The sequence below is a fragment of the Rhipicephalus microplus genome, chromosome 3 (genome assembly GCF_043290135.1).
Source record: "Rhipicephalus microplus isolate Deutch F79 chromosome 3, USDA_Rmic, whole genome shotgun sequence".
In the NCBI taxonomy this organism is placed as follows: Eukaryota; Metazoa; Arthropoda; class Arachnida; order Ixodida; family Ixodidae; genus Rhipicephalus; species Rhipicephalus microplus.
Genome location: NC_134702.1, coordinates 171,363,508 through 171,391,189, shown reverse-complemented (window position 1 = coordinate 171,391,189; position 27,682 = coordinate 171,363,508). Strand labels below are relative to the sequence as shown.

General features: G+C 44.4%; 1 protein-coding gene across 3 annotated transcripts; it reads left to right on the top strand.

The window, feature by feature from the left end:
* Window positions 1–266: 266 nt before the first annotated feature.
* LOC119185950 (uncharacterized) lies at window positions 267–27,031 on the top strand. 3 transcript variants are annotated; one of them, XM_075890532.1, is made up of 4 exons: window positions 270–786; window positions 1,950–1,965; window positions 11,287–11,503; window positions 24,268–27,031. In XM_075890532.1, the coding sequence occupies exons 1-4, from the start codon at window positions 746–748 to the stop codon at window positions 25,548–25,550; spliced, it is 1,557 nt and encodes a 518-aa protein (XP_075746647.1). In that variant the 5' UTR covers window positions 270–745; the 3' UTR covers window positions 25,551–27,031. The 3 variants fall into 3 exon arrangements, with proteins under 3 accessions (XP_075746648.1, XP_075746647.1, XP_075746646.1); XM_075890533.1 differs by lacking the exons at window positions 11,287–11,503; window positions 24,268–27,031 and adding an exon at window positions 10,293–10,973 and having other exon boundaries at window positions 267–786; XM_075890531.1 differs by lacking the exon at window positions 1,950–1,965.
* Window positions 27,032–27,682: the final 651 nt, after the last annotated feature.

Sequence of the window (27,682 nt, the reverse complement as noted above, 5' to 3'; positions counted from 1 at the left end):
GCAGATGACAGTGCCAAGTGCTTGGAGGAGCGTGCGAGTGCTTCGTGGTGTCCGGAGAAAAACGCCCTGGCAGGAGAAGAATCATCCAACGTTTCAAGGTCCTGTAGTCGGCGGTATTTGTACCAACGCGATGGGTCATCAATTGCTTTTATTTTGCACGGACAGCATTATGAACACCAAACAAAAGCTGGAACACGCGAAAACGAAAGCGGAACCAAGCACGGTGCCCTAGCGGGGTTTTCTCAAATAGCCCAGATAAATAACTTTTTTTTTTTTTGTAGTTAAGATGGCGGCACCCATGATACGCGTAGTGTGTGTGCTGAACCGCCGTGAAGACGCTGCGTACCAGTCGTTCGTGTGCCGATTTTCTTAACTGTTTTCCGCGATAGTTATTATTCTCATCCTGGATAATTGACTTGGCCAGCCTGCGTTTATGGCTTACGCTTCCAAGAGCTGCTACAGGACGGAAAAGCTCGCCCATCGCCGTGTACGGCTGACAAAGAATCTACAATCGGAACGATGTACCGCATCACAACTTCCCTCATGAGAAAACACGAGCTACTCTGCGGATCCCTTCGGTTAGAGACAGTATACTTGAAACATTTGAACACCGCTGTTGGTTTGCTCGATACAATTTAGTGATAGCAATTTCAATCAGTGTTATTTGTGTGCGTAATGGGAACTCCGTTAAAATCTGCTCTTCTAAAGCCTGGCGTGGTGTCATCGCTGTTCGTTGGTGAACAGAATGCACCGGGGACAGCATTCTCGAAGAGCTCGAGAGATGAGGTAAGATTTCGAATATCTGAGCTTACTATGTGGCATGTGTTGACATTACAGAAAAACGATGCAATCCCAATAAAGAACGGTACGTGTAAGGCAAGAAAACATGGTCTCCCCAATGCTATTCACGACGTGCTTATAGAAAGTTTTCGGGACCCGAGATCGGGAATGAGGTACTGAAGGGTACCTTATGGTAAACTTCGAATTACAACTCATGATTACTGATTTATTGATATGTGGGGTTTAACGTCCCAAAACCACTATATGATTATGAGAGACGCCGTAGTGGAGGGCTCCGGAAATTTAGACCACCTGGGGTTCTTTAACGTGCACCCAAATCTGAGCACACGGGCCTACAACATTTCCGCCCCCATCAACTCATGATTACTGAACTGGACAAAGAACGCGGAGGGATATATCCAATAAATAATGCGCAACCATCTCGGTAGCGAGACGCTGGAAGTTGTGAAGGAACACGTTTGCCGAGGAGCAGCTGCAGCTACATCTTACCGGTACTTCACTACTGAGCAGAAACGTGGAGGCTTACAATGAGAGGACGACGCAACGAGCAACGTAAGGGAAAACGATAGGTGCAACCTTGAGATATCGTAAGAGAGAAGGGTGGGTCGGACAGCTAATGCGTGTGAAGGACATCGTAATTGAAATCTAAAAGAAGGAATCGACACGGGCAGTGCACGTAATGTATTGGCAGAATATCCGCTGGTCAGTAAGCGCAACTGACTAAATTCGGAATGAAAGCAAACACAGAGGGTAACGGAAAGCTAGGTGGCCAGATGAGATTAAGGAATTTGCGGGTATAACATAGCATAGGACCGGGTTTAGAGGCCTTGCCTGCAGTGGGCGTTGTCAGGCTCATGATAAGTTGGCATGTATGAAAAGTTCACCAGTACTGCCTTGTGCATATACCAAGAGCAGCTGTTAAGGTGTTTTTATTATGCAACTAGCCAATCAGGACGCCGCTAAAGGCAGTGTGTGGGCACTTTCCACAAAAAGATTGTGGGCATTCTAGCCATCCCCGAAGCAGTGTGCTGAAACTCTACAACCTCAGACTGGTGTTTTCTTTTAACAATGCTTGTTACTCTAGAGTGAGTGAGAGTTGTTAATCAGCCAAAGACTTGTATAGTACACTAAACATTGTTCTCTTCCAGTTCTCTTCTCCTGGAGGTGGGCATTGATCTGCTTTCAGAAAAGGGAGTACTGCTTTTTTTGAATACATACATGAATGGAGCTGTAGTTTTCATTTACAGCCAGGACGAAGGGTGTCGCCAAGTTTCTGCTCAACGTTTCCTTCCAATGCAAATGGAAATGGCCAAGTGCAGTAAAACACGAGTCGTGCCTGGGTTTACAACACTCCTTGCTTGAAATTTTCATATTGTTCCCAAGTTTCTTCAAAACATGGCAGAGTACTTTTGTTTTGAAGTCGCAACATGTGCTTTTGCCTCCATCTGCCAATTTGGAGCCTCTGATGTTTTAAGCGTTCCAGTAAATTTCTTCTGATCAGAACTGGTCAGAGTTATTCAATCTTACCAGTCACAAAACGGCGTTCCAAAACACACAGTAGACCTTATTTTGAGGGAACTAGCTGACTGTCGCGTTATCCTGGAGCCACAATGCAAAACACAATAATGTCTGATGGCTGGTGTGCTGATGAACAGGTGACACAACAATCTGTACATTTCTTACATGTGGGCCAATGGCGTGTCTGTATTTCGATACATAGAGCCTACAGAGAGTTTGGCAACTTGTCTAATTGAACAACTCTAAAACTAGTGGTTACTTCTGCCTTCGTTCTTTACAATAATGTCAGGTTACATCATGCTCTTGTTTTGGTACTTCAACACCATGCCAGACTGTCCAGTTTTGTGCAGTAGCAAAATATGAATGTACAGTACTTTACATGTTCTGCAAACAACATTTATTTTCCGCGTGGTTTTCTTCTACTCCTCACAGTGTTCTTGTGCCAGTCACTTTTTTTCTCACTTGTCGATCGGGTGCCTCACAAATGGAAGTGGGTGAGGTGGAGAAGCAGGGGCGGGCTTGGTTGTGAAGCTGATAGATGAGCGATTGTCTAAAATTTCGTTGGGACAAAATCAAACAGAAATAAAGCAATGTGAGCTTAGCCTCTTTGGCTATTCACAAGAAAGCTGAATGTGAAGCTACACTCATCTAAATGTACTGGCTGGTGTCCCAGGTCAGTTCTCGTCCTGATTGCTCTTTAAAATCAAATTCGAGCTTTCAAAATAATCTGCGGGAGGCTTACTTATGCTAAAGATAAGCCATCAGAGTGGCGAAATCGTGCTGTTCACATCGGTTTCGCTGTGCAACGTGACATGGGCACATAGCCATGGTGCACTGCGTTTGCCATCACTGTTACCGACAAATCTCTCTCTCTTTCATGTATTTTATTTGTCATAGTTTGCCATTTTTCCTTCTAGAAAAATGCCAGACTATGACAAAACTGAAAGTTTAGTTATAAAATTAGATGCTAAATGGTAATACATGCAAAGAGCATGTGAAAGTTTTAACTCGGCAGCTTACAGAAAGCCGAAGATCACATACGATCGATGCCACAAGGAAGTGGTCCTGTAAGAGTTACTGTGAAAGACAGGCATAAAGAATGGAAAATAAACTACAGATTAATAATTATATGTGTGATTACTGTAGAAAAAATAATTACCACAAATGAATACAAATAAGAGAATTATTTTTGCAATTTGAAGCAAAACAGCAATGCAGTAAGTATATAACTGAAGTTTTGCCACAATGTTATTTTAGTGTAGAACAAGAAATGAAAAGGTACTAAGAAGAGGTTTAAATCGTTTCGTTCCACTCTGAGAGCATGCGTGAGAAATATCAATATATTTACAAGCGTTACGTTCGCAGAAATGTGTTAAAGATTTAGCGTGATGATGCCTTGTGCTTCAGGTTTATGACGAGGGTGCTAGATATGGAGATTGGTCAATCAGAAATTTCCAATATACAGTAAACTTACTTTACTTCTTCTCATGTTTAACGTCCTGCTGTGAAGTTTGAAAAGCATGTCTTTAATCTATAGCCCACCAGACGGAAATATGCCGTCATTCATAGAACATTTTGAAGCATTACTTGCCTTTGCGAATTCAAATAGTCGAACTTATTTTGAACGGAGACTGCAGTATATATATGTCCAATCTGCCAGTGTCACATAAATTTCATACTTTATTAGTTTCGCAATGTTTTAATAATTACATTAATACGCCAGCAGACGTTACCGTGCTCACAAGCACCGTAGTAAACCTCTTAAAGACTGTTTCGCGTCGGTCTCTGGCAACATTGTGCGTTTACCAAAAAACCACCCCAGGAAACATTCAGTTTAGCTTGTTCTTGCGCAATCTAATCTTTGTTGTTGGCCGTGGCTGCATGTGTTCTGCTATTTTATGCGGATAAAATTATTCCGATGAACCGCTTGCAACTCGGGCACAGCTTTATCAAGCCAGGATGTAGTCTGCAAGCCTTAACTAATTTTATTTGCTATTCAAAATGTTCTGTTTTGATCACGAGAGAAAACTGAATTCCCGTTAAGAGCGGGTAGGCTTGTTCTTCCCACTTCTTTAAAGCCAATGTAAAGCTTAGCGCACACTAAGTACACTAGATACACTAATGGCACAGGGACGATACTCAGACTTTAGATTAGTCGAAGGTCCCGCTTCCAGGGAACACATCAGTCACTGTCGTCTCCCACTCATGGCAGATACGTGTACTGACGCGTGCAATGGGTAACGAAAGGTGAAAGCGAACACTGAAAATGCATTGCAAAGGTGTTTCTCGTATAGTTTGAACGATAATAACGATGCGTACTGTTTGAAACATGGGGCACAAAGTAGCCATGCTCCACATGAATTGCCGCACTGTGTCCGTCGTGGTATCCACGTTTCGTTGTCGTTGCATTTGTTTTTTGTTTTTGTTTTTTGAAAGCGACGCTGGCGAGTGGGCACTCATCTGCACGAGCAAATGACTCATCGCCTGTATTTCTGCTGCTAGTTAATATCCCTGCATTCTAGCTCATTTAGCTTTCGGTGTGAACATGGCTTAGGTGGGTTCAGCTTGAAAGTTTGATTCATGAATAGCTTACTCGTGAGTAAACTATAATAGTTCACGTGACCAAACCCCATTGGATGTCATCACATAACCAATAGCACACTTTATATTTTCTCAGTCACGCGAACACTCTGGATCGCGAGAAATTCCGAACGCCGATGATCTTGAGAGTGCCCGGCATGACACAGGCGCAAAAATAAGCCTTTTATCTAGAGGTTTTGTGCTTACACGAAAACACAAATATGTTCGGGGTTTGACAGGAGGAAGCTTTTCAGTTCTAGCCGAAAAGCTGAATTGAACAACTTCACTATAGATCAGGCAACTCTTCTCCTGCATGTCAACGATATGGGTGCGCTTTGAAGACGCGGAAAGGGAAAAAACGGGTGTGCGCTGTCAATTCTCTGTCCGCGTCTTCAGAGCGGATCCACGTCGACATGCAAAACCAACTGGCCCAATTAAGTTCGCTGACAAGCTTCCCCTGAAGGGGCGGCCACTGCCAGAAGTAACACGGAGGAGGAGGCTGCGCTCATTGGAACACCACGGCAGATATTTTGTGTGGCGCCCGTCGGCCACGCGAGCCGTGTTACCTGCAGCAGTGGCCGCACCTGCACCTGCCATGCACTACATCGAGCCCCTTCAAGTGGCCGCTTGACGTTGCACCAAATACATTCTATAGAATTCGCCAGAAATAATACAGCAGCAAACTCGAACACACCACGAAAAAACGCCGGGACCATTGAATAAGCATTACCGGAAGTGGCGAAGCAGAAGTCTGCTGGGGTAGGACGTTCGGCGCAAACTAGTTTGTTTACAAACACCGAAGCCGTCTATATAACTTTGCTACGAGTGATACTGTAGTAGAACTGTTGCGTCACATGCCAACGTTGATCTTTCTATATAATACAACACACTTACTACACTTGAATGTTTTTGTGCTGGATTAAAATATTTTAACTGCAATCAAGTGCATAGGCTTCGTATAGCGTCTGATGATACATATGACACCTTTATTTACTTATTATCAAAAATATGTCCTGAATCTTCTCCCATCATTGAAATAAACACATCCAAACGACCTCACAACCCTTGTATCATGAGTCATTGCCTCAAATCAATTAAGAAGATAGGTTATTTAAAAATTAAGCACACATAACCCTGAAGGCTGGAATACGTTCAAATAACACAGGCATTAAACTACAACGTTTCTTTGTAATAAGGAAGTATGGTCGCTTAATTGTTTTCTTATTGTCTATATCTTTAAAGCTAAAATTATATGACAGAAAATAATTGATGCCTTAAATCTTTCTTCTACTGATGTAGCTGTCATTAGATTAACATAATGTAATCAGAGTTCTTAGCATGGCAGCTTGGCTTAAGCGTTTATCGACTTTCTCGTCTAACTACCAGGTCTCACCACTCAGTTCTTATCTCTACTTTATGTGATGTACAAACTGTCTTTGCTTTGTTTAAAGATAGCTCGGCTCAGGATATTACTTACTTGCAAAGACTGATAAAATACATGGCAGGCTTGACTACACGCCCTCTTGCCCATAATTATCTTGGATTTTTCTGCGGGAACATTTCTACAAAAAATGCAATTGTCAAATGTTATTCTCATTTTTTAGGGTGAGGAGAAGAATGCTGTCGGCAATTATCGTCTTGTTTCTACATTGCCAGTGTTCTCTAAAGGGTTGGAAAAGTTATTCCATGCTAGAATTTAGAATTTTGCAAATAAATTCGATCTGATGAATAAATGGCAATATGGGATCTCACATAGGAAGGTCCACTGAACTCTCTTTGTTAATTAAAAAGAACATAATTGTGCATGCATTTCGTAAACAGCAGCTGATCATAGGTGCATGTGTAGTTTTCAGAAGCGTTCAATCGCTGAAAGAGACACTAAGGGCAAATATTAAGTCAACAATGATTGCGGAAATAGCGATCCAGGAGTGGTCATAGTGGTACTTTCATGCCCAGAAAATGCTTACATTTAAAGCATGTCATGTTTAATGGTCTACACGACGTTAGTGCAAATCACCCGACTGAAAGCAGGCCTTTTAATGTAGCAGTTGCCTTGCCTGATGTTTCCCACCTTTACTGCGTGAAAGCTGACAAATGCAAAAGCTTGCAGGAACGCAGGGTTACTGTGATGTCGTCATCTTGTGACACTTTGTGCATCCATAGTCCTATACACAATTGTATTTGCCGAGCATTTTTGAAAGGATAAAGGGATTAAAGAGGCAATAATTCGTAAAAACATCGCTGCAACGCACTCACATCAAAAAGAGAATGCATGACTTTTTTGGTGGGAAGTAGTAAGCTGAAAAAATTGAAGTATTCGGCTGATAAATTGATCCCGCACATGTGCGTGAGCCGGGCTTTTGTTCCTTTGATCGGCTTCAGCGAGGAGTACATTCTGAACGGTTAATAGAAAAAAAAAATACATCTTCAGCTCTGCGCGTGCCATACTTTACAGAATTGTTTGCTACTCAGAGGGAGATTGTGGCACTTGCACTTTCAACAACCTATCCTTGCGCACAAATGCGACCTGGAAACCTGCAGTGTTGTGCCGATTTCAAGCTGTGCGTTGATGACCAGTGGTGACGTCACTAAAGTCACTTGTATGTGACAGCTAATTTCTTTTTTTCACTACCGGAGACCTCTCTATAGATTGATCTTGTTGAACATTTTTTTCGCAGCTTTCTGTTGCTTCCTGCTTTGGTGATCTGATGAAGCCAGTGAAGCCACTGATCTGATACAGCCAACCTGCTTGATCATTTGCCGACTTTCTTGCAGAGTTTTTTTTTTTTTTTTTTGGACTTCAGGCCCACAGTCGATTTGTCACCAGCGCTTCACAAAATAATTGCAATAATTAGTCTGGAAAATGTGGAAAATGATTACTGGCATCAAAAAGAGCATCGGCTCATTAGGGACTCCAAGCAGCTCTGTAGCTAAATGTTCATTCATCCAAACAGCAGTTCCTTTACTTTAACTGGCAGGGGATGGCCACCTGACCGAGTTGGCTTGAAGGCAGACTGCCCAAAAATCCCTCCTCCTCACTGCAATTTCCATCACTCACTTGGCTCAAACCGCGAACGTGAATCTCTGTAAATTTGTTGTCTTTGTTGTAGCTACCTAATTCTGACAAAAGAAATTCTGACAGTCTTTTGACTATGGGACCCTAGTCTGTAAAACGTTTTGTTCATTTTATGTGTCGTTACTTTGATAATAATAATAAACTTGAAACTTCAAAGTGTATAAGCATTTTTTCGTGTAATCTTCATGCTCTGGCGGGAAATTCTTGTGTGTTAAAGTTTGCTAACTTTAGCAATTCTAACGTGCACTGTGAATCGTAGTCCCTAGAAAACAAGTGGCACAACTCTAAATCTATGCAATCAGCAATAAAAAATCTGCTGCTTTCAAATAATATGCAGGTTCGCACACAAATTCACGAAATAATATTTTTTGGCATAAGCGGTGATCACTATCTATGCAACACCACTTTACGTGGCGTACTTTAAGCATCAGTAAACACCAATCAATTAAATGCCAATAAAATGCCAAGAAGGCAATTTGCAATGAAACAAGAGTTGGCACAGGTACCGCAGCACACAAATGTGTCAGCTTGCGCTACTCCGCATGCATTTCACGAGGACAAAAGCCTTGCCTGCACAAACGTGGGTATAAATTTTTCATCTGGGAGTACGCAGCGGGTGCGGCAAGAAGGACCGATATTTTCAGCGGTACATATTTTTCCAAGTTTTCTTATTGCTTTCATATGTATATGCTACGGAAATAAAATTTATAACATGCAAGACCGTTGACTTAGTAGTGGGAGGGAGCCACCACCGACGCAAGTGGACGCCATTTTCAGTGTGATTGCTTGCCCTCTAGTGAAGAAATTTATGAACTACGGAAACAGATATATTCTCCGAAACATCGATACTAGTGGCCCACAGTTATAAAACGGAAACTGAAGCACGTGCTCTTCTTTAAGCGCCTTTGTTCATCCGAACACTTGTGCCGGTCAGACCATAAAGGGATAAGCAAACAGGCAACATCTCATTGGGTATTGTGATGCACAGTAGATTGTTTTTTTTTATTGCAACTGGTTAATTGTAGTCTGGCACTTTGACGTCATTGGAATTGTTTCAAAATGTCCCACTCGGGGCACGTATAGTGTCACACATTTACCTTAATTTCTCGATAAAGAGAGCAATGCTGTTGATAATAAGGGTGTTTTAGACATTTGCAAACACTTATCTTTCACTCTGATGTAAGTTATTTGCCTTTAGTGCCATGCTACGCAACCAGAGAAACTGGACCGTTATGCAATGAGAGGTGTACCAATTTCACTATTGAACTTCTACCTGGAAAGCTGTAGGCAGCATTTGCATATAAGTGAAAGGAGGTTACCTGTAAAAACTATTTCATTTGTTTATTTACAGTATCGTCAGAGAACAAATATATTGAGTACCCATGGAGTGAGCTTTATTCTTTACAAATAATACCACTAAGACAAAAGCAGTGCTTTTCCTACCAAAATTATATGGATGGGAAATGACTCTCGATAATATTTATGGTTACTAGTCAGTTATTCGAGTTGTATATAGCATCAAAACATCAGATCTATACTTTCATGAGCATATGGTTTGAGACATGTCAGTTACGTAACCAAGCAACATTATAGATGCGTTGGTGTCATGGCAAAATTATGTGCATTACTACGTCTATCAAATTATGTACATCAAATATTAAAATGTCCAATTTTAAGTACTATGAAATTCTGAGCAGCCACCCCTCTCCTTTTTTTGAAAGATTTTAAAATACTTGCTAATGGCAGAGCAAGCGCTCCTTCCTCATCTGTTTCTTTTCGCCAATGAGGGCGAATGTCAGATGAATAATGACAACATATTAATGTGGATGCAACAAAGCAGTTCATTTCGAGCATGTGTGGCTTTCCGACACCATTTTGAATTGGATCTATGCACAATCTAGGGCGCTAACCTTCAAAAATTTTGTCAGTTTATCTTTCGCAGCAAATGGGGGGGGGGGGGGGGAAAGGCTCATGTTTACATGTTAATTTTTGTTTGACACTCTTATCTACTGTACAAAGTACTGGGTCTTGCCCAATTCCTGTGGCACATACCCACTTCAGGAATATTTCGGTGGCACCTTGCAAAGTACAGTGGGTTACAACACTTTTGATGTTATAAATGACTTGAAGCCATCAGCCACCTTCAGGGTGACGAGGCATGTCATAAGTATGAAGCCTTACAGCACTGGTTCTCGCTGGAATGGAGCATCAGTTTCATAGCTACGTTCGGCTCTCCTCTGCGATCCTGTAGCTCTCTTTCGACTACAAAAGATGATTTGATGCGACACGACATTGATGTTACTGCTGTGCCCTGCAGTCCCATGGCACAGAGGTTCCCGGCAAACCTACCCCAGCCATTCGCCACAACAGCTGCACCTCACTAGGAGGCGTAGTCAGTGTGCTGATGTTGGATGCCATTTCATCAATGAGAGAAGCCATGACGACTTTGATTAGCGCAGTTGGAGGAGCTAACCCTTGGTTCACCGTTTCCGGAACACCCTGGTGCGAGTTTTTCTGTTGCCTACAGTGCCTGCATTGAAGAAACAGGAAGAGCCAATAGCACCTGTGGCTCAATTAACAAACCAATCGAAGCCTCTTGTGCTGCTTCGAGAGCAGTCGTTTATCAATGCGTGACTATCACCTTGCTCTGAGCTGGACTCATAAAATATAGGGTACCGTGTTTTAAGATGAATCCGAAAAAATTCTCAGTACACTCAACCCCCTAGTAAAATTTCCGTCACTCTGTATGCATCCGAATAAATAGATTTTAAGGGCCAGTATGAACCCGTTTCATTTTTTATTGAGAGGGTATGTTATGAGTGGTTGTTGAATATCGGCCAGTTTGACCGAAGTAAATAAACTTTACCTCACGGCATAAGTTTTGCTATGCACTCGGACAAGCTGAGATTTCACTGTAGCAAGCTGATGAACATTTTGGCAGCCTGCAGGGGTGTAGCCAGGGGGTAGCACTTGCGGTCCGTCCATCCCCCCCCCCCCTACCCCATCCCCCCCAATTTTTTTTTTTCACAATGGCATAGAAAGCAGAAAATGACCATATTGTGGGGGTGCCTTTCTCTTCCCCTTCCCCCCAAAAAAAATTCTGGGTACAACCTTGGTAGCCTATCTTGAAGAAAGCACCTAATAGCATTTCAGATTCTTAAAACAGTTGCTCTCTGGAGATGTAACCATCGGGCACATACCAAGACAAACTCATTATAGCGAAACAGATCTTGTGAGAGAACATTCATTTCTTTTCTCAGTGGTAACCTCTGGCATTTTTCCTCGCTACAACTGAATGCCATTTATTTCAGGATGACATCACAGCAGAGCCTGAGGGAGCACCGAGTCTGTCTTGTGATTTGGCACAGGGTGTAGAAGCATCGCCAAAGCCAGCATGTGAACCGAACCATGTTGCAAATAAATCGATTCAAGTGCGACTACAAACCCGCCATGAAGGAACACAAGCCAATGAAAACAAGATTCTGTCAACCCACGCTACGCAAACAGAACCTCAAGGTTATTGTTCAGGTATGTCTCCGTATTTGCCATAACTTAAATATATTGTCTGGGTTCCACCGCAAGGGCTAAAGAGTGAATGCTGTGGCAACAAGTAGGTATGTTACGCGAAGTAAGGTTAGCAGTTCACAGCTCTATGATCCAACCAGGCTCCATTCTGCAGATTGTTGACGTAAAGAAATATGTTCGTTTCAGTGCAAAGTAATTGATGAGAGCGCAGCAAGTATAGTGGTTAGAAAGTTTTGAGCTGTCCATTTATTTTTTTTGAGACAGCATGCAACTTCGCCTGTTTAATCAAAGTTTACTGTTGATGCACTAGCAATTCACCCTTGTCTGGCGCCCGTTCATGTGTTATCACATTATGGACATAGCCGGGGCATTTGATCGCTGCTTGAGCAGTAATTTTTGCAACCCTCACACTCTTTCACTAAGACAGAGGACGTGATGTGCCGAACGACTATATCTACTCAGACTTGTATGCAATCTAACTGCAATAGAGGTCATGCCTGCCGAGCTAGTGTGTGTTCCAGCGATCGCGCCCTTATTGGCTAAGTCTACAGCTGCTGCTTGAGCAACACCTCCCCTCCCTATCCTCGTGTTTTTTCATGCTCATTCAAGACAGGCGGTGTGTTTTTTCTCTGCTTCGATGACAGGCCTTTCGATTGGGGGTAGTTATCACATGCGCTCTCTGGGCAACGGAGTTGGGCCAGCTCGTTTGATCTCTGCATCAGCAGCTTTCGTTGCCCCTGCTTACCCTCAGGTTGAACATACAATGCGTGGGTGTTATTCGTTTGGACTTTATGCGCGACATGACTTCAATGGCCACAGCAAAAACTGTCAAAAGGTGCCCATATAATTGCTATCGCAATAATAAGGCCATGCATAATTTGACTTAATGGTTGAAAAATGTTGCTTAACAAGTGCCGTGAAACTGGGCTACATCTGATCTGAATCTTTTGACTGCTCTAACCTTACTTGAAAAGGCCTTTCTAGCTGCTCCAAGCCTGGTCCGAAATGTTTTTTTGTGCGCTCAAAGCCTGCTACGAAAGGTACTTTTGGCCGCTTTCAGTACTGCTCTCAAACTCATTTACCCTGTTCTACCCCTGATATGCATTAAAAGGACACTAAACTCTAGTAACAATTTACATCTGAGTGAGGGTTCAATGTATGACAATGTCTAAACTGACAATATTATCAACAGCAGTATCTTACTTATCGAGAAATTAAGGTAAATGCACAAGAATACATGTGCCGCAGTAGGATATCCTCAAAATGATCCCAATGATGTCAGACGAACCCCCTACAATTCATCACTAATAATTGATCTAGCTGCACTGAATAAAGAACCTTCTGTGCATTAAGAAGCATAATAAACTGCTGCTTGTTCGTTTCTGTTTGATTCATGGAAAAAAGAACCGCCGAACGTTACTAAGAAAAATGGTGCGAGGGGTTAAAAAATTCAATTTTCGCGTGGTTAAACTGGACAGGTCGTGCCATCTAGCGGGGCCCGGTTGAACCAATCAAGCCTGACAGAGAGAGAATGACAAAGAAGGAAGATAACTTCTTTCTTTGTCATTTTGCTTCATTTTTTACTGAACCATTGGACGAATCATAGCTAGTTTTTCAGGAGCCTAGAGGACTGATTTCATCCCATACCCTTCATTAACTTAGCTCAAACTATGCGACAGTTTATCTACATATGATAGTCTTGCTAACGATTCGTAGTTTTCTTGTCTCAACTTTTCTGTCTTGATAGTGTCCCGATTTTTCACGACTTTGATTAGCGTTTCTGTACACTTTGATAGCGCATGTATAGGGCGCCCAGCACTTCCCAGCCCATTTGTCTGCGCTGTGAAGCTATGCTTCATAGCACAGATACAAGATTAGTGGGCACAAGACTTGGTTACAGCTGATTTTAAGGTTAAGTAAGCAATTTAATTTTTCAGGAACTTTGAATGATACGAAGAAAAGGGTAGGATGAGTTTTGAGATGCCGAAAGGTTACGGTAGCATACCATGATTAGCCTCAAACAATTGGCTAATTTAAGCAATGTAAATATTTTTCATTTATCAGATGATTCTCAAACAACTTTTAATATGTCATTTGCCCTCCTGTTATAGCTACTATGTGGAAAACATCGTAACAGAGTCTAGTGTGCAACCGGCCTGTAGTCACCATCATCACCCTCAAGATCCGTGAGCCGTCAATTGACCACAGTTATAAGCTGTAATTTTTGTTTTCTACATGGATCTGATTTTCCCTCTTAGCAATGTTTCTGCATTATTTGTTACTACTAGTGTACCTAGGAAAATTGTTTGTTGACCTAGCCTGTTGCCTTATTCGACTAATCAATTGCACCTGCGATTAATCGCATTATGAAGAAGTCGAACGTGCGCAGTACGACTGTGTGCAGCTGGATCCGGAGCTTGGCTTCTGCGCCAATTGTGCACAGAGTCTTCTACACATACACAAATAAAGATCAGTTTTGGTAAACGTAGCTTGAAGGCATAGATGAATTTGTGATCACTAGTGAGCTCACTGGAACCTTATATAATCACAGTGGGATAGCCTTGTGAGAGGAGAATTGAATGTGCCTTCTTGCAACTACAAAAGTGATATGAAATCAAGTAGTTGCACTCTACCCCCGTGCCACAATATGTCTACAGATTATCAGGCGACAACCTGGAAATAGGACAAAAATCAATGACAATAAGAAAATGATGAAGTTCACAAAAAACCATCTAGTCATTTGCTTTTGGTCAGAGATAAAGTGATTACGAATTGAAGCAGCTGCACAAAATGCATTCATACTCAAACTAAAAAGACCACATACGTCTGTAGAGAGAGCATATCTTGAACATTACTGACAATTTTCTCAAATACAAAGTGTGAGCACAGCAAAACCTGTTTTGCCATATCACTCAAATCAAATCAAGTTTTGTTATTTCATAATAAGATGTACAAAAAAGAATATACAGAAGTAGGTTCTGTAGTATACATTGAAATGGGACCTCCCATGAAATGTATACGTATGTATTTGATTGGCAGCAACAGTGCGAAAGTAAGAGAATACAAGGTTAAAAAAATGAAATACAGATACAATTAAATGACGATGCTCTTATCAACTATATGCAATTCGAAATATAAACTGTAAAATATATTTATCTATATCTGTATGGATAGCATGACATGAAAAGGGAAAAAAAAGCAAGAGACTGAAAAGAGAATGACATAGCGAGGGAGAAACTGGTTAAGCAGAAGAGTCAGTGTTGCATAACAAAAACTTCTTCAATTCATGGCAAAAGGTATGCGTTTTTTTAATTTTTATTAAAAATGGCGATATATTCCATAATGATTTGGCCGCAAAATGAACTGCCTGTTTGCCATAATTAGTTCATATTTTGGGCAGAATGAAGTTGTCATGCTGCGCAAGACGAGTTGGGTTAGACTGTATGCATATTGAGACATAAAATTCAGGCTTTGAAAATTTCAGCATACTGTGGCTTAGTTACAGAGCACAATTCTAACTTTTTTTTTTGTATTTCAGTGGTACCAGGTGTAGTTCAATTCATATTTTGATTTTTGATGTTGCTAATCAATATTTGTATTTTATTTATTGTTTTTTTGAACTGGAAACGAAAAGAAAAAGGATGTGTGTATGCCAGGTATTCCATGACTGCGGAAGCTCCTCTCCAAAAGCAACTAAAATTTAACTGTAGGAGAGGTCCCACCCGCAGAGTAAGCACAGTGGTGTTGAAGGACAGCACTATCACAGCAATGAATCTAAGCGGCAACTTCACGAAGTGCCAAATCGGCCAATTCTGTTTCTAGTGTCCGCACTTAAGCGAGCATTCAAATGAACTACAAAATGTCACGAAAGTAGCACGAGCTATACACTGTGGAATACGTAATATAAGGAAAGATACGAGTCAAAACATGCATCTTTTTTCCAAATTTATATATTTAGCATTTTTATTTGCTTTCACTAGATAAATTTCTCTAATTTAAGACAACAAAAATACTGGAAAATGTAAATAATTTCAGTTGGTTAAAATCGATTATAGAGAGCAGAAGGTGGCTACCAAAAACAAAAGAGATCTCAATGTCTAGAGTCCCCTGGAAATTGTCAGCTGGCTGCTTGCAAGTTGCAAGTTTGCATGAGGAGTTCACTTAGGCCACATGCTCAAAATTATTACGATTATCAAGCTCTCATAATGTAAGCAATCATCTTAGAAAACATATTTTTTCTGTATAAATAGTTTCAGCTACTTTACTATCGATGTTTAAGTTGTCGTTGGTTATTGATAAATTGCAGCGAAATGCGGCTTTGTAATTGTCAAAAGTGAGCTGGCAAGATTTGCCTGGCTTGCGGACATTGAGACTCAAGGTATAAAGCTGCAGCCCAACCAAGATTTAAATCTGGCTGTTACAAATGCCTACATTCCTCCTACGTGCCACAGTGGTCTAGTGATAATGGTGTGAGGCTGCTAATCTGTAGATCCCAGTATCAAACTCCGGCTGTGGTGTCCGCATTATCAATTTAGGCAAAAAAAAACTTCTGTCTCATGTGCTAAGATTCAGGTGCAATAGAAAGAACTCCAGGTGATATAAATAACTGAAGCCATTCACCACGACATCTTAAATAATCATACCGTGGCTTTACGACATACCCATAGCTCGGCGAATCGACTCATGAGTCAACTGACTCAGACTCAATCACACTGAGATCAAGCCACGAGTCTGAGTCTTAGTGAGTCCAGGTGAGCAATATTTTGGCTAGTTTCAGTCCAAGTGACTCCAGCTAGGGATACCTTTGGCGAATTTGAGTCCTATTGAGCCCCAAGCTTAAAATATCTTTCATTGGTGAGTCTGAGTGAGCTCGACAATTTTCGCCAAGCTATGGACATAGCCAACAATTAATAATTACTCATAGTACTCAATCCACAGCCGAAAATTGTAGGCTTGGTATATTGCCACATGCGAATTGGCATAGATTCCTTTTAAAGCTTATTTATTAATTGGTACCATGAGTTGCAGCGAAATCCATTATGAACTCTGGCTTGTGATGGCAATGTGATCATATCTAGACTGCTACTCGAGAGTGGTAGCATTAAAGTTTACAAAGTTGACCAGTCACTTTTCCCAAGGTTAGTCCTTAATACACTATTGACTTTGAGAATAATTGATTTGATTGTAGTGTACGTGTTTGAATCGTGAATTTAAGGAAAAATTGCTTGTGTTACAATATACTGGTTCAGTCTAGGCATTTAATAATCGATCCTTTTCTTTTGACACATCTGTTCTCATTAAAGAACACAGTTTTGTCGATAGGTTGCTGCATTGTCCAGCAGTGACACTTTGATTAGATACTGCAAGATGCAAAAAAATGTTTCATAAGCGATTTTGTGTTCCCTGGTATGATTATCCTTTCAGTGAAGCTAAATAGAGACAGTAGAGGAAAATGCATCAACTGTGGCAGTAATGTACACACTTCCTTCTGCTACTAACATTGATGTGTTTGTTGTGTGGTGACGTTTATTGAAGCAGAGAAGTGGCAACGATGTCGCAACGAAAAATGGCCGTACGACAAGTCTGGCAAGGGCGGCCCAGGTTCTCGTGCAATCAGAGCACGGGGTTTTTCGTTTTCTTTGGAAGGCGCATACGCGCTAGTGCGTATGCTCCACTACAATACCCCCGGGGTGAAGAGTAGCCATCCTGGCGACTGAGGGAATACGCACAATGAGGGAGTCGTAGTAGGGCTTGAGACGGTCGACGTGTACGGTCTCGCGTCCTCGACGGCGCAAATCTGGCGATTGTGTTAGAGGCTTGATGATGTAATTCACTGGCGAGGTTGCGTCAGTGACACGTTATGGACCATGGTACCGGGCCAGAAGTTTAGAAGAAAGGCCAGGAACGTGCGGGGGCACCCAAAGCCACACAAGGGAGCCAGTACGAAACGTAGGCGCTATGTGATGCACGTCGTCATGTCGGGTTTTTTGTAGACCTTGAGCCTCACTTGTCATAGACCGAGCCAACTGACGGCAGTCTTCAGCGTATCTGGCGACTTCCGAAAGTGGGGAGCACTCCGATGCATTAGAGCGGTACGGGAGTATAGTGTCGAGTGGGTGGGATGGTTCGCGGCTGTACAACAGAAAGAACGGGGAAAAACCGGTAGTCGCTTGCGTCGCGGTGTTGTAAGCGAAGGTAACAAAAGGTAATACAGCGTCCCAGTTAGGGTGGTCGGAGGAGGTGTACATCCTCAGCATGTCGCCAAGTGTGCGGTTGAACCGTTCAGTGAGACCATTCGTCTGTGGATGGTATGCGGTAGATTTCCGGTGGATGATGTTGCATTCAGGGAGAACAGCTTGGATGACCTCCGACAGGAACACTCGACCCCTATCACTGAGTAATTCCCGTGGAGCCCCGTGGCGGAGAATGAAGCTGCGCAGAATGAAGAGTGCAACTTTGTGGGCCGTCGCTGCCGGTAGAGCTGCAGTCTCAGCGTAGCGTGTCAAATGATCTACGCCGACAATAATCTACCGGTTTCCAGAGCGACTATATGGGAGGGGGCCATAGAGATCGATACCCACGCGGTCGAATGGGCGAGCCAGGCATGGGAGCGCCTGTAACATGCCAGTAAGGTGCCGCGGAGGTGCCTTGTTTTGTTGGCAAGTGGTGCAAGACTGAACGTATTTCTGCACAAAGCGATACATTCCTCGCCAGTAATATCGTTGGCGCAGCCTTTCGTAGGTTTTCAGGACACCTGCGTGAGCACTTTGGGGGTCTGCATAGAAATTCATGCAGATGTCAGAGCGCATATGAGTTGGGACAGCAAGGAGCCACTTCCGACCACCAGGCATGTAGTTGCGGCGGTACAGAATGCTGTCTCGCACGGAAAAGTGGGCTGCTCGTCGGCGTAGCGCTCTCGTGGAAGAGACAGCAGACGGATCGGTAAGGTAGTCGAGTAACAATGCAAGGTATGGATCTTTACGCTGCTCCGAAAGCATGTCAGTGGTGTCTATTGGTGACAATGGGGTAAAAAGGCGTGACAGAAAAGCCACATCTGGGGTTAATGGCGATCGCAAAAGTGCATCGGCATCCGCATGCTTGCGACCGGAACGATATACGACACGCATGTCGTATTCTTGATATCGAAGTGCCCAACGTCCCAGGCGTCCGAACGGGTCTTTCAATGGGGACAGCCAACATAGAGCGTGGTGGTCTGTGTCCATGTCGAAAGGACGATCGTAAACGTATGGGCGAAACTTCGTCAAGGCCCAGATCATGGCCAAACACTCCTTCTCTGTCACGGAGTAATTCAATTCAGCCTTCTTGAGAGCGCGACTTGCATAGGCAACTACGTATTCGGCTTGGATGCCTTTCCGTTATGCCAAAACTGCACCAAGACCGATGCCACTTGCATTGGTGTGAATTTTTGTGGCAGCAGCGGGGTCGTAGTGACGAAGAATAGGTGGTGAGGTCAGCAGGCGGCGCAGCTGGCGAAATGCGTCGTCACATGCAGGTGACTATGCAGATAATCCTTTGCTGTTGGAAAGCAGACTCGTGAGAGGTGCGATGATAGACGCGAAGTTGCGCACGAAGCGACGAAAGTAGGAGCAGAGACCGACGAAACTTCTTAGGGCTTTCAGTGATGTGGGCAACGGGAAGTCAGCGACAGCTCGAAGCTTATCGGGATCCGGAAGAACACCGTCTTTTGTGATGACATGTCCCAAGATGGTTAGTTTTCGTGCTGCGAAGTGGCACTTCTTGAAGTTAAGTTGTAGGCCTGCAGAAGTTAGACACGTCAGAATCTCGTGGAGGCGAACAAGATGTGTCGGGAAATCAGATGAAAAGACTACGATGTCGTCCAGGTAACACAAGCAAGTTTTCCACTTAAGGGCACGCAAGATGGTATCAATCATGCGCTCAAATGTGGCAGGTGCGTTGCAGAGCCCAAATGGCATGACTTTGAACTCATATAGGCCATTTGGCGTTATAAAGGCTGTTTTAGGGTGATCACATTTAGCCATTGGCACCTGTCAATACCCAGAACGCAGATCCAAGGATGTAAAGTACTTGGCGCCTTGTAAACAGTCAAGAGCATCGTCTATTCGTGGTAGCGGGTAGACATCTTTCTTCGTAATCTTGTTAAAGAGGCGATGGTCCACGCAAAATCGAATGGTTCCATCTTTTTTCTTTACCAGAACCACAGGTGATGACCAAGCGCTTTGAGAAGGCTGTATGACTCCACGTTTAAGCATGTCATCTACTTGCTCCGTAATGACGCGGCGCTCTTCGGCGGAAACGCAATAAGGACGCTGTCGCAGAGGCGAATGTAAGCCGGTGTCAATAGTATGAGTGATAGTCGTGGTGCGGCCCAAAGCAGGTTCTTGAAAGTCGAAAGAAGAATGAAACTTGTTAAGGAGAGCAATAAGTTGGCGGATATGCGAGAGGGGAAGGTCTGCGTCAATGGCATTGTCGAAGGCTGACGAACTTGATGGCTCAGACGCATGAGTGATTGCGGCATTGTGACATGGCATTTCGTCGGGAAGAATAATATCATCGATATGGTTGACAGGTTGCACATATCCCAACGTTTCATCACGAAGTAAGCCAATGGGGTAGTTGCAGTGGTTGGTAACCTGCATTACGGTTAAACCAGACGCAATTGTAAGAACGGCAAATGGGAGAATGATGCCCTTGCGTTCAGTAAAAACCGGAGATGGCGTCAGGTTGCGCCACACATGAAAGGCTTATAGGGACCGAAGCTTTCGGAGGCAAGGTGATGTCGTCGTCAGTGGTGAGTTTGCAGAGCCGAGGAAACCGGTCGGGTGCTAAAAATTCACATGTTGGCACAAGAGACACTTCGGCACGGGAACAATCGATGATAGCTTCATGACGTGATAAGAAATCCCAACCGAGGATAAAGTCATGAGAGCAAGATGGCAGAACAAAGAACTGTACGACGTACAAAACGTCTTGGATGACGACGCGCGCCGTACTCACAGACGAGGGATGAATGCGTTGCACGCTAGCCGTGGACAGCACCATTCCACAGAGAGATGTGGTCACTTTCTTCAGTTTTCGACAAAATTTTGCGTTCATCACAGAAACGGCGGCCCTGTATCAATTAACGCTAATGTGGCGACTCCCTCAAAAATGACATCAACAACATTTTGCGGCGAAAACGGAGGCCTTGGGAATTGCGCACAAGTTGCAGTTCTTGCCTCCGGAACTGCACTGATTAGTTTCCCTCCTCAGGAGGTGGTCGACGACGCATAGGCGATGGCGATCGGCGACGAGGTGATGGGAAACGAGCAGTCGATGGGTGGCGATCCGAGTCGGAGTGCCTCTGTTCATATGCAGACGTGGTGGCCTGCTGCGGCGCGTAGGTAATAGTTCTGAAGTATGCGTTTGCAGGTGTGGGGCGACGGCGGCAGAAGCGTGCAATGTGACCAGCGATGCCACAGGGGAAGCAGATAGGACGATTGTCTTGGGTGCGCCACTCATTAGGTAGACGGAAAAAGCGAGGTGGGGGCCTGTAAACTGTAGGCGAGGCCGGAGGAGGTGGAGCCGATAAAGCGACTGGATGCGGTGGGGGCCGCGGGACCTCAGCTGTGTAGCTGAGAGGTGAAGGTGGTGCAGGTGGTGCATAGCGGACAGCTGAAAGATTAGGTGCTACTGAAGTGCATGGTTAAGGAGCCTGCACTGTAGGGAGGACATCGCAAATTTCAGTACGTATGGCCTGCTGCAGTGTCAAAGGCAGGCTTGCGGTGGGCGCGTCGCCATGCGGTGGGCGCGTCGCCATGCGGCAGCAGGGAGAGCTGTCGGGCGACTTCCTCCCTGATGAAGTCCTCGATCTGGTTGGACAGACTTTCTTGGCGAACGTTGGCATTTGCGAGTGCGACGGCCGAGATCGAATCCGGCGGTGGCACACTCTGTCGGGCGATCGAACGCTGACGACGCAATTCATCAAAGCTCTGGCCGAAGCTTACGAGGATTGCCACCGTGGTCGGGCTTTTCGCTAGCAGCATCTGGATTGCGCCATCCTCGATGCCCTTGAGAATCTGCCTAATTTTCTCTTCTTCAAGCATAGATGGATTCACACGCCTGCAGAGGTCGAGCACGTCCTGTATGTAACTAGTAAACTTCTCGCCAGGCTGCTGGGCTCGGTGGTGCAGGCGCTGGTCAGCGCGGAGCTTGCAGACCTCTGGTTGGCTGAACGCTTCAGTCACGAGGGTCTTAAAGGAGGACCTGCTGGCGATGGCGGTTTCGCGGTTGGTAAACCAAAGCCTAGCTACGTCTGCCAAGTAGAAGATAACGTAGGCGAGCTTAGAGTCGTTGTCCCACTTGTTGCTGGCGCTTACGCGTTTGTACAAGGAGAGCTAGTCTTCGACGTCTTGCTCACCACTGCCGCTGAAGATTGGTGGGTCTCGTTGGCGAGTAGCGCCGGGGCAGGTAGACGGGACCGCCGATGGTGCTGGCTGGGCTGGGATGGGCTGGTTGGCAACTGCGTCCGTAATGTTTCGCCGTGGTCTCTCGGGCAACTTGCGAGAGCGGAGCTCCAGGTCTGCTTGGGGATCTCAGCAGCCTCGACCAAATGTGATGACGTTTATTGAAGCAGAGAAGTGGCAACGGTGTCGCAACGAAAAATGGCCGTACCACAAGTTTGGCGAAGGCGGCCCAGGTTCTCGTCCAATCAGAGCACGGTGTTTTTCGTTCTCTTTGGGAGGCGCATACGGAAGTGCGTATGCTCCACTACAGTTGTAATTGATTCTACGGTGCTAACAGTAAGCACCTAAGTGTGTGTCACAAAAAGGAAGAGATGACAGAGCGCATGCGTGGTGCTGCGTAGACGACGATGGTGAAACAAAAACAGAAATGACATTTCAGCCCTGCTATGGGGGTGTGATGAGTGTGGTGCACTTTTGAAGTGCCACTTTTGAAAAGTGCTCGTCTGAGAAAAAAAAGGAAGAGATGACAGAGTACACGCGAGGAGCTGCGTAGATGAAGCACGATGATGCGTGGGGTAACGTGAACATAATACAAGACTAAAAAGAACCAATGGGCAGCGACCACAAAGTTTTGACGCATCCAATCAGTACGGAACAAGTGGGCCGGTGTTCAAGCAAGATTCTGAGCCACAGAAGAGCTGGGGGAGCTCAAAAAGGACGTGCCGAGCGGAAGGTTGTCACCGAACTTGGCGCTGAAGATGCGCATCGGGTTTCAGACTCGAGCCAAGAGGACTTCAACCGGCCAGGGCCTCCGATCGCTGCATTCCAGCTCAAGAAGACCGTAGCCCTCCCGTCCTGAACTCCAGCACAGGGCTTGCGAACTTTCCTACCGACAGGCAAGCAATAGTCGTTGGGATATGGATCCAAACTGCTCCCAGCTGCCTCCCTGGTTTATTGACGCGTCTCCAGTCGCCAGTGTTGCTTCGCCGCAAGCGACTAACTCGCGTCAACTAGGTGCTTGTGTCCCATCAAGCCTCTGCAAGTTGATGAGACTGAACTGATATTTTTCCGTACTCCACCGCTCACCCGTATGCGAACTAAATTTTGTTTAACGCTTTGAACTTTCTTGTTGGGGTTAATAGAAGTGCTTCACTACAGGCAGCGGCCTTTTTGTGAAATGTGTATTTTTTATAAAGACTGGTTTCTTTCGCTTTCATTCTTGATGAACTGTTTGTGTGCTGTTTCTGAAGCAAACGTCTTTATCCTTCAATAATACTCTCAGCTAGGCTTCAACTTAGAGAGCTCTTACTAACATAAAAAGAACATGCTTTATTAGGGGCCTTGTTAGCAAAGAACAAAAACAGAACTGTTAGTTTGGCCTAAATCGGGGAACTTTTTCACGAATAATATTTGTGAAGAATGCCCTTATAATAAGGCAAAACATCATTTTTGTTCTCATTTCAACGATTTTTTGGTGTTTACTATTTCCTGCCATGAGTTTTGGCAACCAGACAAGTTTTCATCGAACCTTGCACTTGTCTGTAATTCCTATTATTCACAACCATGATGTAATTGTAACATTTGTAAATGTAATTCTTTGTTTGCTTTTCTATTTTGCCCCATGTCACTTATTACAATAACATTGGCTGCACAAACAGACAGAACAAAGAAAGAAGGTCCCACTTCTCTGTATCACTTTTTCTTTTTTTTTGTACTAGGATTTATGTGCTGTAATATAAAGTGGTTATTTAGTTGTGCAGTGTTTTCCGAGTACTTCTTTGTAAACAGAAGTACAGCAAGTAGCTTAATAGACTAGTTTTTATTTGTCCACATTTAGACACTTTCAATGTCTTTGACACAGCAACGGAATGACAGCTAAATCGTATTATATTTTTCGGGCTCCTGCTGTTCGTATTTGTTGGCCATTGTATGTATCTGCAGTGAAATAGTAGTGTTTCTAACACTTGCTGTGTCTGTGTCCTGTTGCAGACACAGTACCTTTGGTTCATGAGAGAAAAGATGATCATCTACTTTTCTTACATATACGTAGCAACCATTGGGTATTGCTGCCATACTCCAGTTCTTTGTAGGGTATCAGGGCCATAGCCAGGGGGTGGCACACCAGACCTGTGTGCCCCCCCCCCTTAATTTTTCTCGCCATGGCATAAAGAGCGAAACATGACCAATTCAAAAAGGTGCCCTCCTATAATCAAGAAGGCGCCTTCCCCTCTTCCCAATCTGAAAAAAAATATCTGTCTATACCCCTGTAGTGTATCACACATAATTTCCATCTACTTGGTGTGCTGTTGATTGCTTTTGCAGGCCCCTTATCCTGTGGGTCCTTGGAACAGCTTTATTCACTGTCGTCTGTACGAGGCCGACATCATTTCTGCCAGCAGTGCACCTATGTGACCCTGGACAAGTCAACCATGAGCAAGCACCTTCAGAAACACATGGGCGAGCCTCCTTTCCAGTGCCACTTTTGTCCAGCTGCATTCATTCATAAGTCCAAGCTGGCGACTCATGTGCACACCCACACAAAAGAGCAGCCTTTCTCCTGTGCCCCCTGCAGTGCAATCTTTTTGCTGAAAGGCCACTTTATTGAGCATATGCGTACTCATACAGGAGAGCATCCCTTCTCCTGTACGCACTGCAAGGCATCCTTTACGAAAAAATGCCACTTTATCGTGCATATGCGCACTCACACAGGAGAACGACCCTTTTCTTGTGTCCACTGTAAGGCATCTTTCGTGCAGAAAATCCACCTGAATAAGCACATGCGCATTCACACTGGAGAGCGACCCTTCTCTTGTGCCCACTGTAAGGCATCTTTCGTGCAGAAAAGCCACCTAAATAGGCACATGCGCACTCACACAGGAGAGCGACCCTTCTCTTGTGTTCACTGTAAGGCATCTTTCGCACAGAAAAGCCACCTAAATAACCACATTCGCACTCACACAGAACAGGGACCCTTCTCTTGTGTCCACTGTAAGGCATCTTTCGTGCAGAAAAGCCACCTAAATAGGCACATGCGCACTCACACAGGAGAGCGACAGTTTTCTTGTGTCCACTGTAAGGCATCTTTCGCACAGAAAAGCCACCTAAATAACCACATGCGCACTCACACAGGACAGCGACCCTTCTCTTGTGTCCACTGTAAGGCATCTTTCATGCAGAAAAGCCGCCTAAATAGGCACATGCGCACTCACACAGGAGAGCGACCCTTCTCCTGTGTCCACTGTAAGGCATCTTTCGTGCAGAAAAACCACCTAAATAAGCACATGCACACTCACACTGGAGAGCGACCCTTCTCTTGTGTTCACTGTAAGGCATCTTTTGTACAGAAAATCCACCTAGATAACCACATGCGCACTCACACAGGAGAGCGACCCTTTTCTTGTGTCCACTGTGAGGCATCTTTTGTGCAGAAAATCCACCTAAATAAGCACATTCGCACTCACACAGGAGAGCGACCCTTCTCTTGTGTCCACTGTAAGGCATCTTTCATACAGAAAATCCACCTAAATAATCATATGCACACTCATACAGGAGAGCATCTTTTGTGTTCACTAAAAGGCATCTTTCGTGAGGGAAAGCCACCTTAATAAGCACACGAGCACTTACACAGAAGAGCAACCCTTCTCTTGTTTCCACTGTAAAGCATCTTTCACGCAGAAAAGCCACCTAAATAAGCACATGCACACTCACACTGGAGAGCGACCCTTCTCTTGTGTTCACTGTAAGGCATCTTTTGTGCAGAAAATCCACCTAGATAACCACATGCGCACTCACACAGGAGATTGACCTTTTTCTTGAGTCCACTGTGAGGCATCTTTTGTGCAGAAAATCCACCTAAATACCCACGTGCACACTCACACAGTAAAGCAGCGCTTCTCTTTTGTTCACTGTAAGGCATCTTGTGAGCAGAAAAGCCACCTGAATAAGCACATGCGCACTCACACAGGAGAGCGACCCTTTTCTTGTGTCCACTTTAAGGCCTCTTTCGTGCAGAAAAGCTACCTAAATAAGCACATGCACACTTTCACAGGAGAGCGACCCTTCTCTTGCGTCCACTGTAAGGCATCTTTCGTGCAGAAAAGCCATCTAAGTAAGCACATGCACACTCACACAGGAGAGCGACCCTTCTCTTGCGTCCACTGTAAGGCATCTTTCGCGCAGAAAAGCCACCTAAGTAAGCACATGCACACTCACACAGGAGAGCGACCGTTCTCGTGTGTCCACTGTGAGGCATCTTTCGAGCAAAAAAGCCACCTAAATAAGCACATGAGCACTCGCACAGAGAAGAGACCTTTCTCTTGTGTCCACTGCTGTGCATCCTTTTCTCTGAAATACAACCTCATTGTGCACATTCACACAGAAGAATGTCCCTTTTGCTGTGTACTCTTCAATGCACCCTTTTCAGTTAAAGGCCCCCTCGTTCAACACACTCGTACTCACACAAGACAGCGTTGCTTCTGTTGTGTCCACAGAGATATATGCTTTGTGAAGAAAACAAACCTTGTAAGATGCATTCGCATGCGCACTTGGTGGCATCCCTTTTTCTATCTCTCCTCCATACGTACTGAGTGAAAAAAAAAACATTGTGACACACATTTGCTTGCACACTGGAGAGGATTTATTTCTCGGTGTTCACTGCAATACATCTTCTTTTGTGGCATGAAAACGCATTAGGTACATCTGCATTCACACAGGAGAACGTCCCTCTTCCTGTGCACTGCAATATATTTATTTCTATGAAAGACCACCTGATTGAGCACACGTGCATTCACACTGCAGAGCTGCTTTTTTCTTCTGTGTGCTGTAATGCATCCTTTGGTCAACGAAACAGCCTCATGGGACACATACAAACACACACACACACACAAAAGAATTTATATTTTCTCATGTCCACTGCATTGCATATTATTCTCGAAAACACCACGGCACAGCCCAAACGGGGTTGGGCCTGCATGATTCCCTTTATGGACAGGTAAACAACATCCCTGTCCAAAATTAATCATTGACCCATCACCTGTACGATGTGAATGTGCTATAAGTTTTCTGTAAATAAAAATTCAACCTGGTTGGGCTGTTGTCTTGTTCGGTCTTCTGACCCTTCTTGGTAGCAAAAAAGTGTAGGTGTACATTGCTGTCAGCACTAGGCCAACTTCTGTAATGTAAACGGCATGAGCAGTTATGCCATGGGCACTCCGTGAGCAAGCTAAGCTTTGTGCAATTTCCACTTGTGTCAAAATGACTTGATCAGAACGCCCCGCCGCGGTGGTCTAGTGGCTAAGGTACTCGGCTGCTGACCCGCAGGTCGCGGGATCGAATCCCGGCTGCAGCGGCTGCATTTCCGGTGGAGGCGGAAATGTTGTAGGCCCGTGTGCTCAGATTTGGGTGCACGTTAAAGAACCCCAGGTGGTCAAAATTTCCGGAGCCCTCCACTACGGCATCTCTCATAACCTTATGGTGGTTTTGGGACGTTAAACCCCACATATCAATCAACTTGATCAGGAAGTGCAACACAAAAAGTGCAAGGCGCTGCTGAGATGAAAAATTTTACCACAAAGCATGCACCCTCACCTTAGCGGTACTCACTAAACAGACTCGTTTTGACAAATCGGTGTTCTCGATTGTCCCAGCCCCAATCATAATGGCAGAAGGCAGCACAGGAAAAAGAAAATGTGGACTGTGCACTGTGGACTTACTCATGGCAAACAATATGTAACGTAGA

Bases quoted from the DNA above. Each gene is read 5' to 3' on its own strand.
- LOC119185950 (XM_075890531.1), top strand. From the start codon at position 676: ATGGGAACTCCGTTAAAATCTGCTCTTCTAAAGCCTGGCGTGGTGTCA. The intron at 787-11,286 runs GTAAGATTTCGA...CATTTATTTCAG, and splicing joins CGAAGAGCTCGAGAGATGAG to GATGACATCACAGCAGAGCC. The intron at 11,504-24,267 runs GTATGTCTCCGT...TTGCTTTTGCAG, and splicing joins ACCTCAAGGTTATTGTTCAG to GCCCCTTATCCTGTGGGTCC.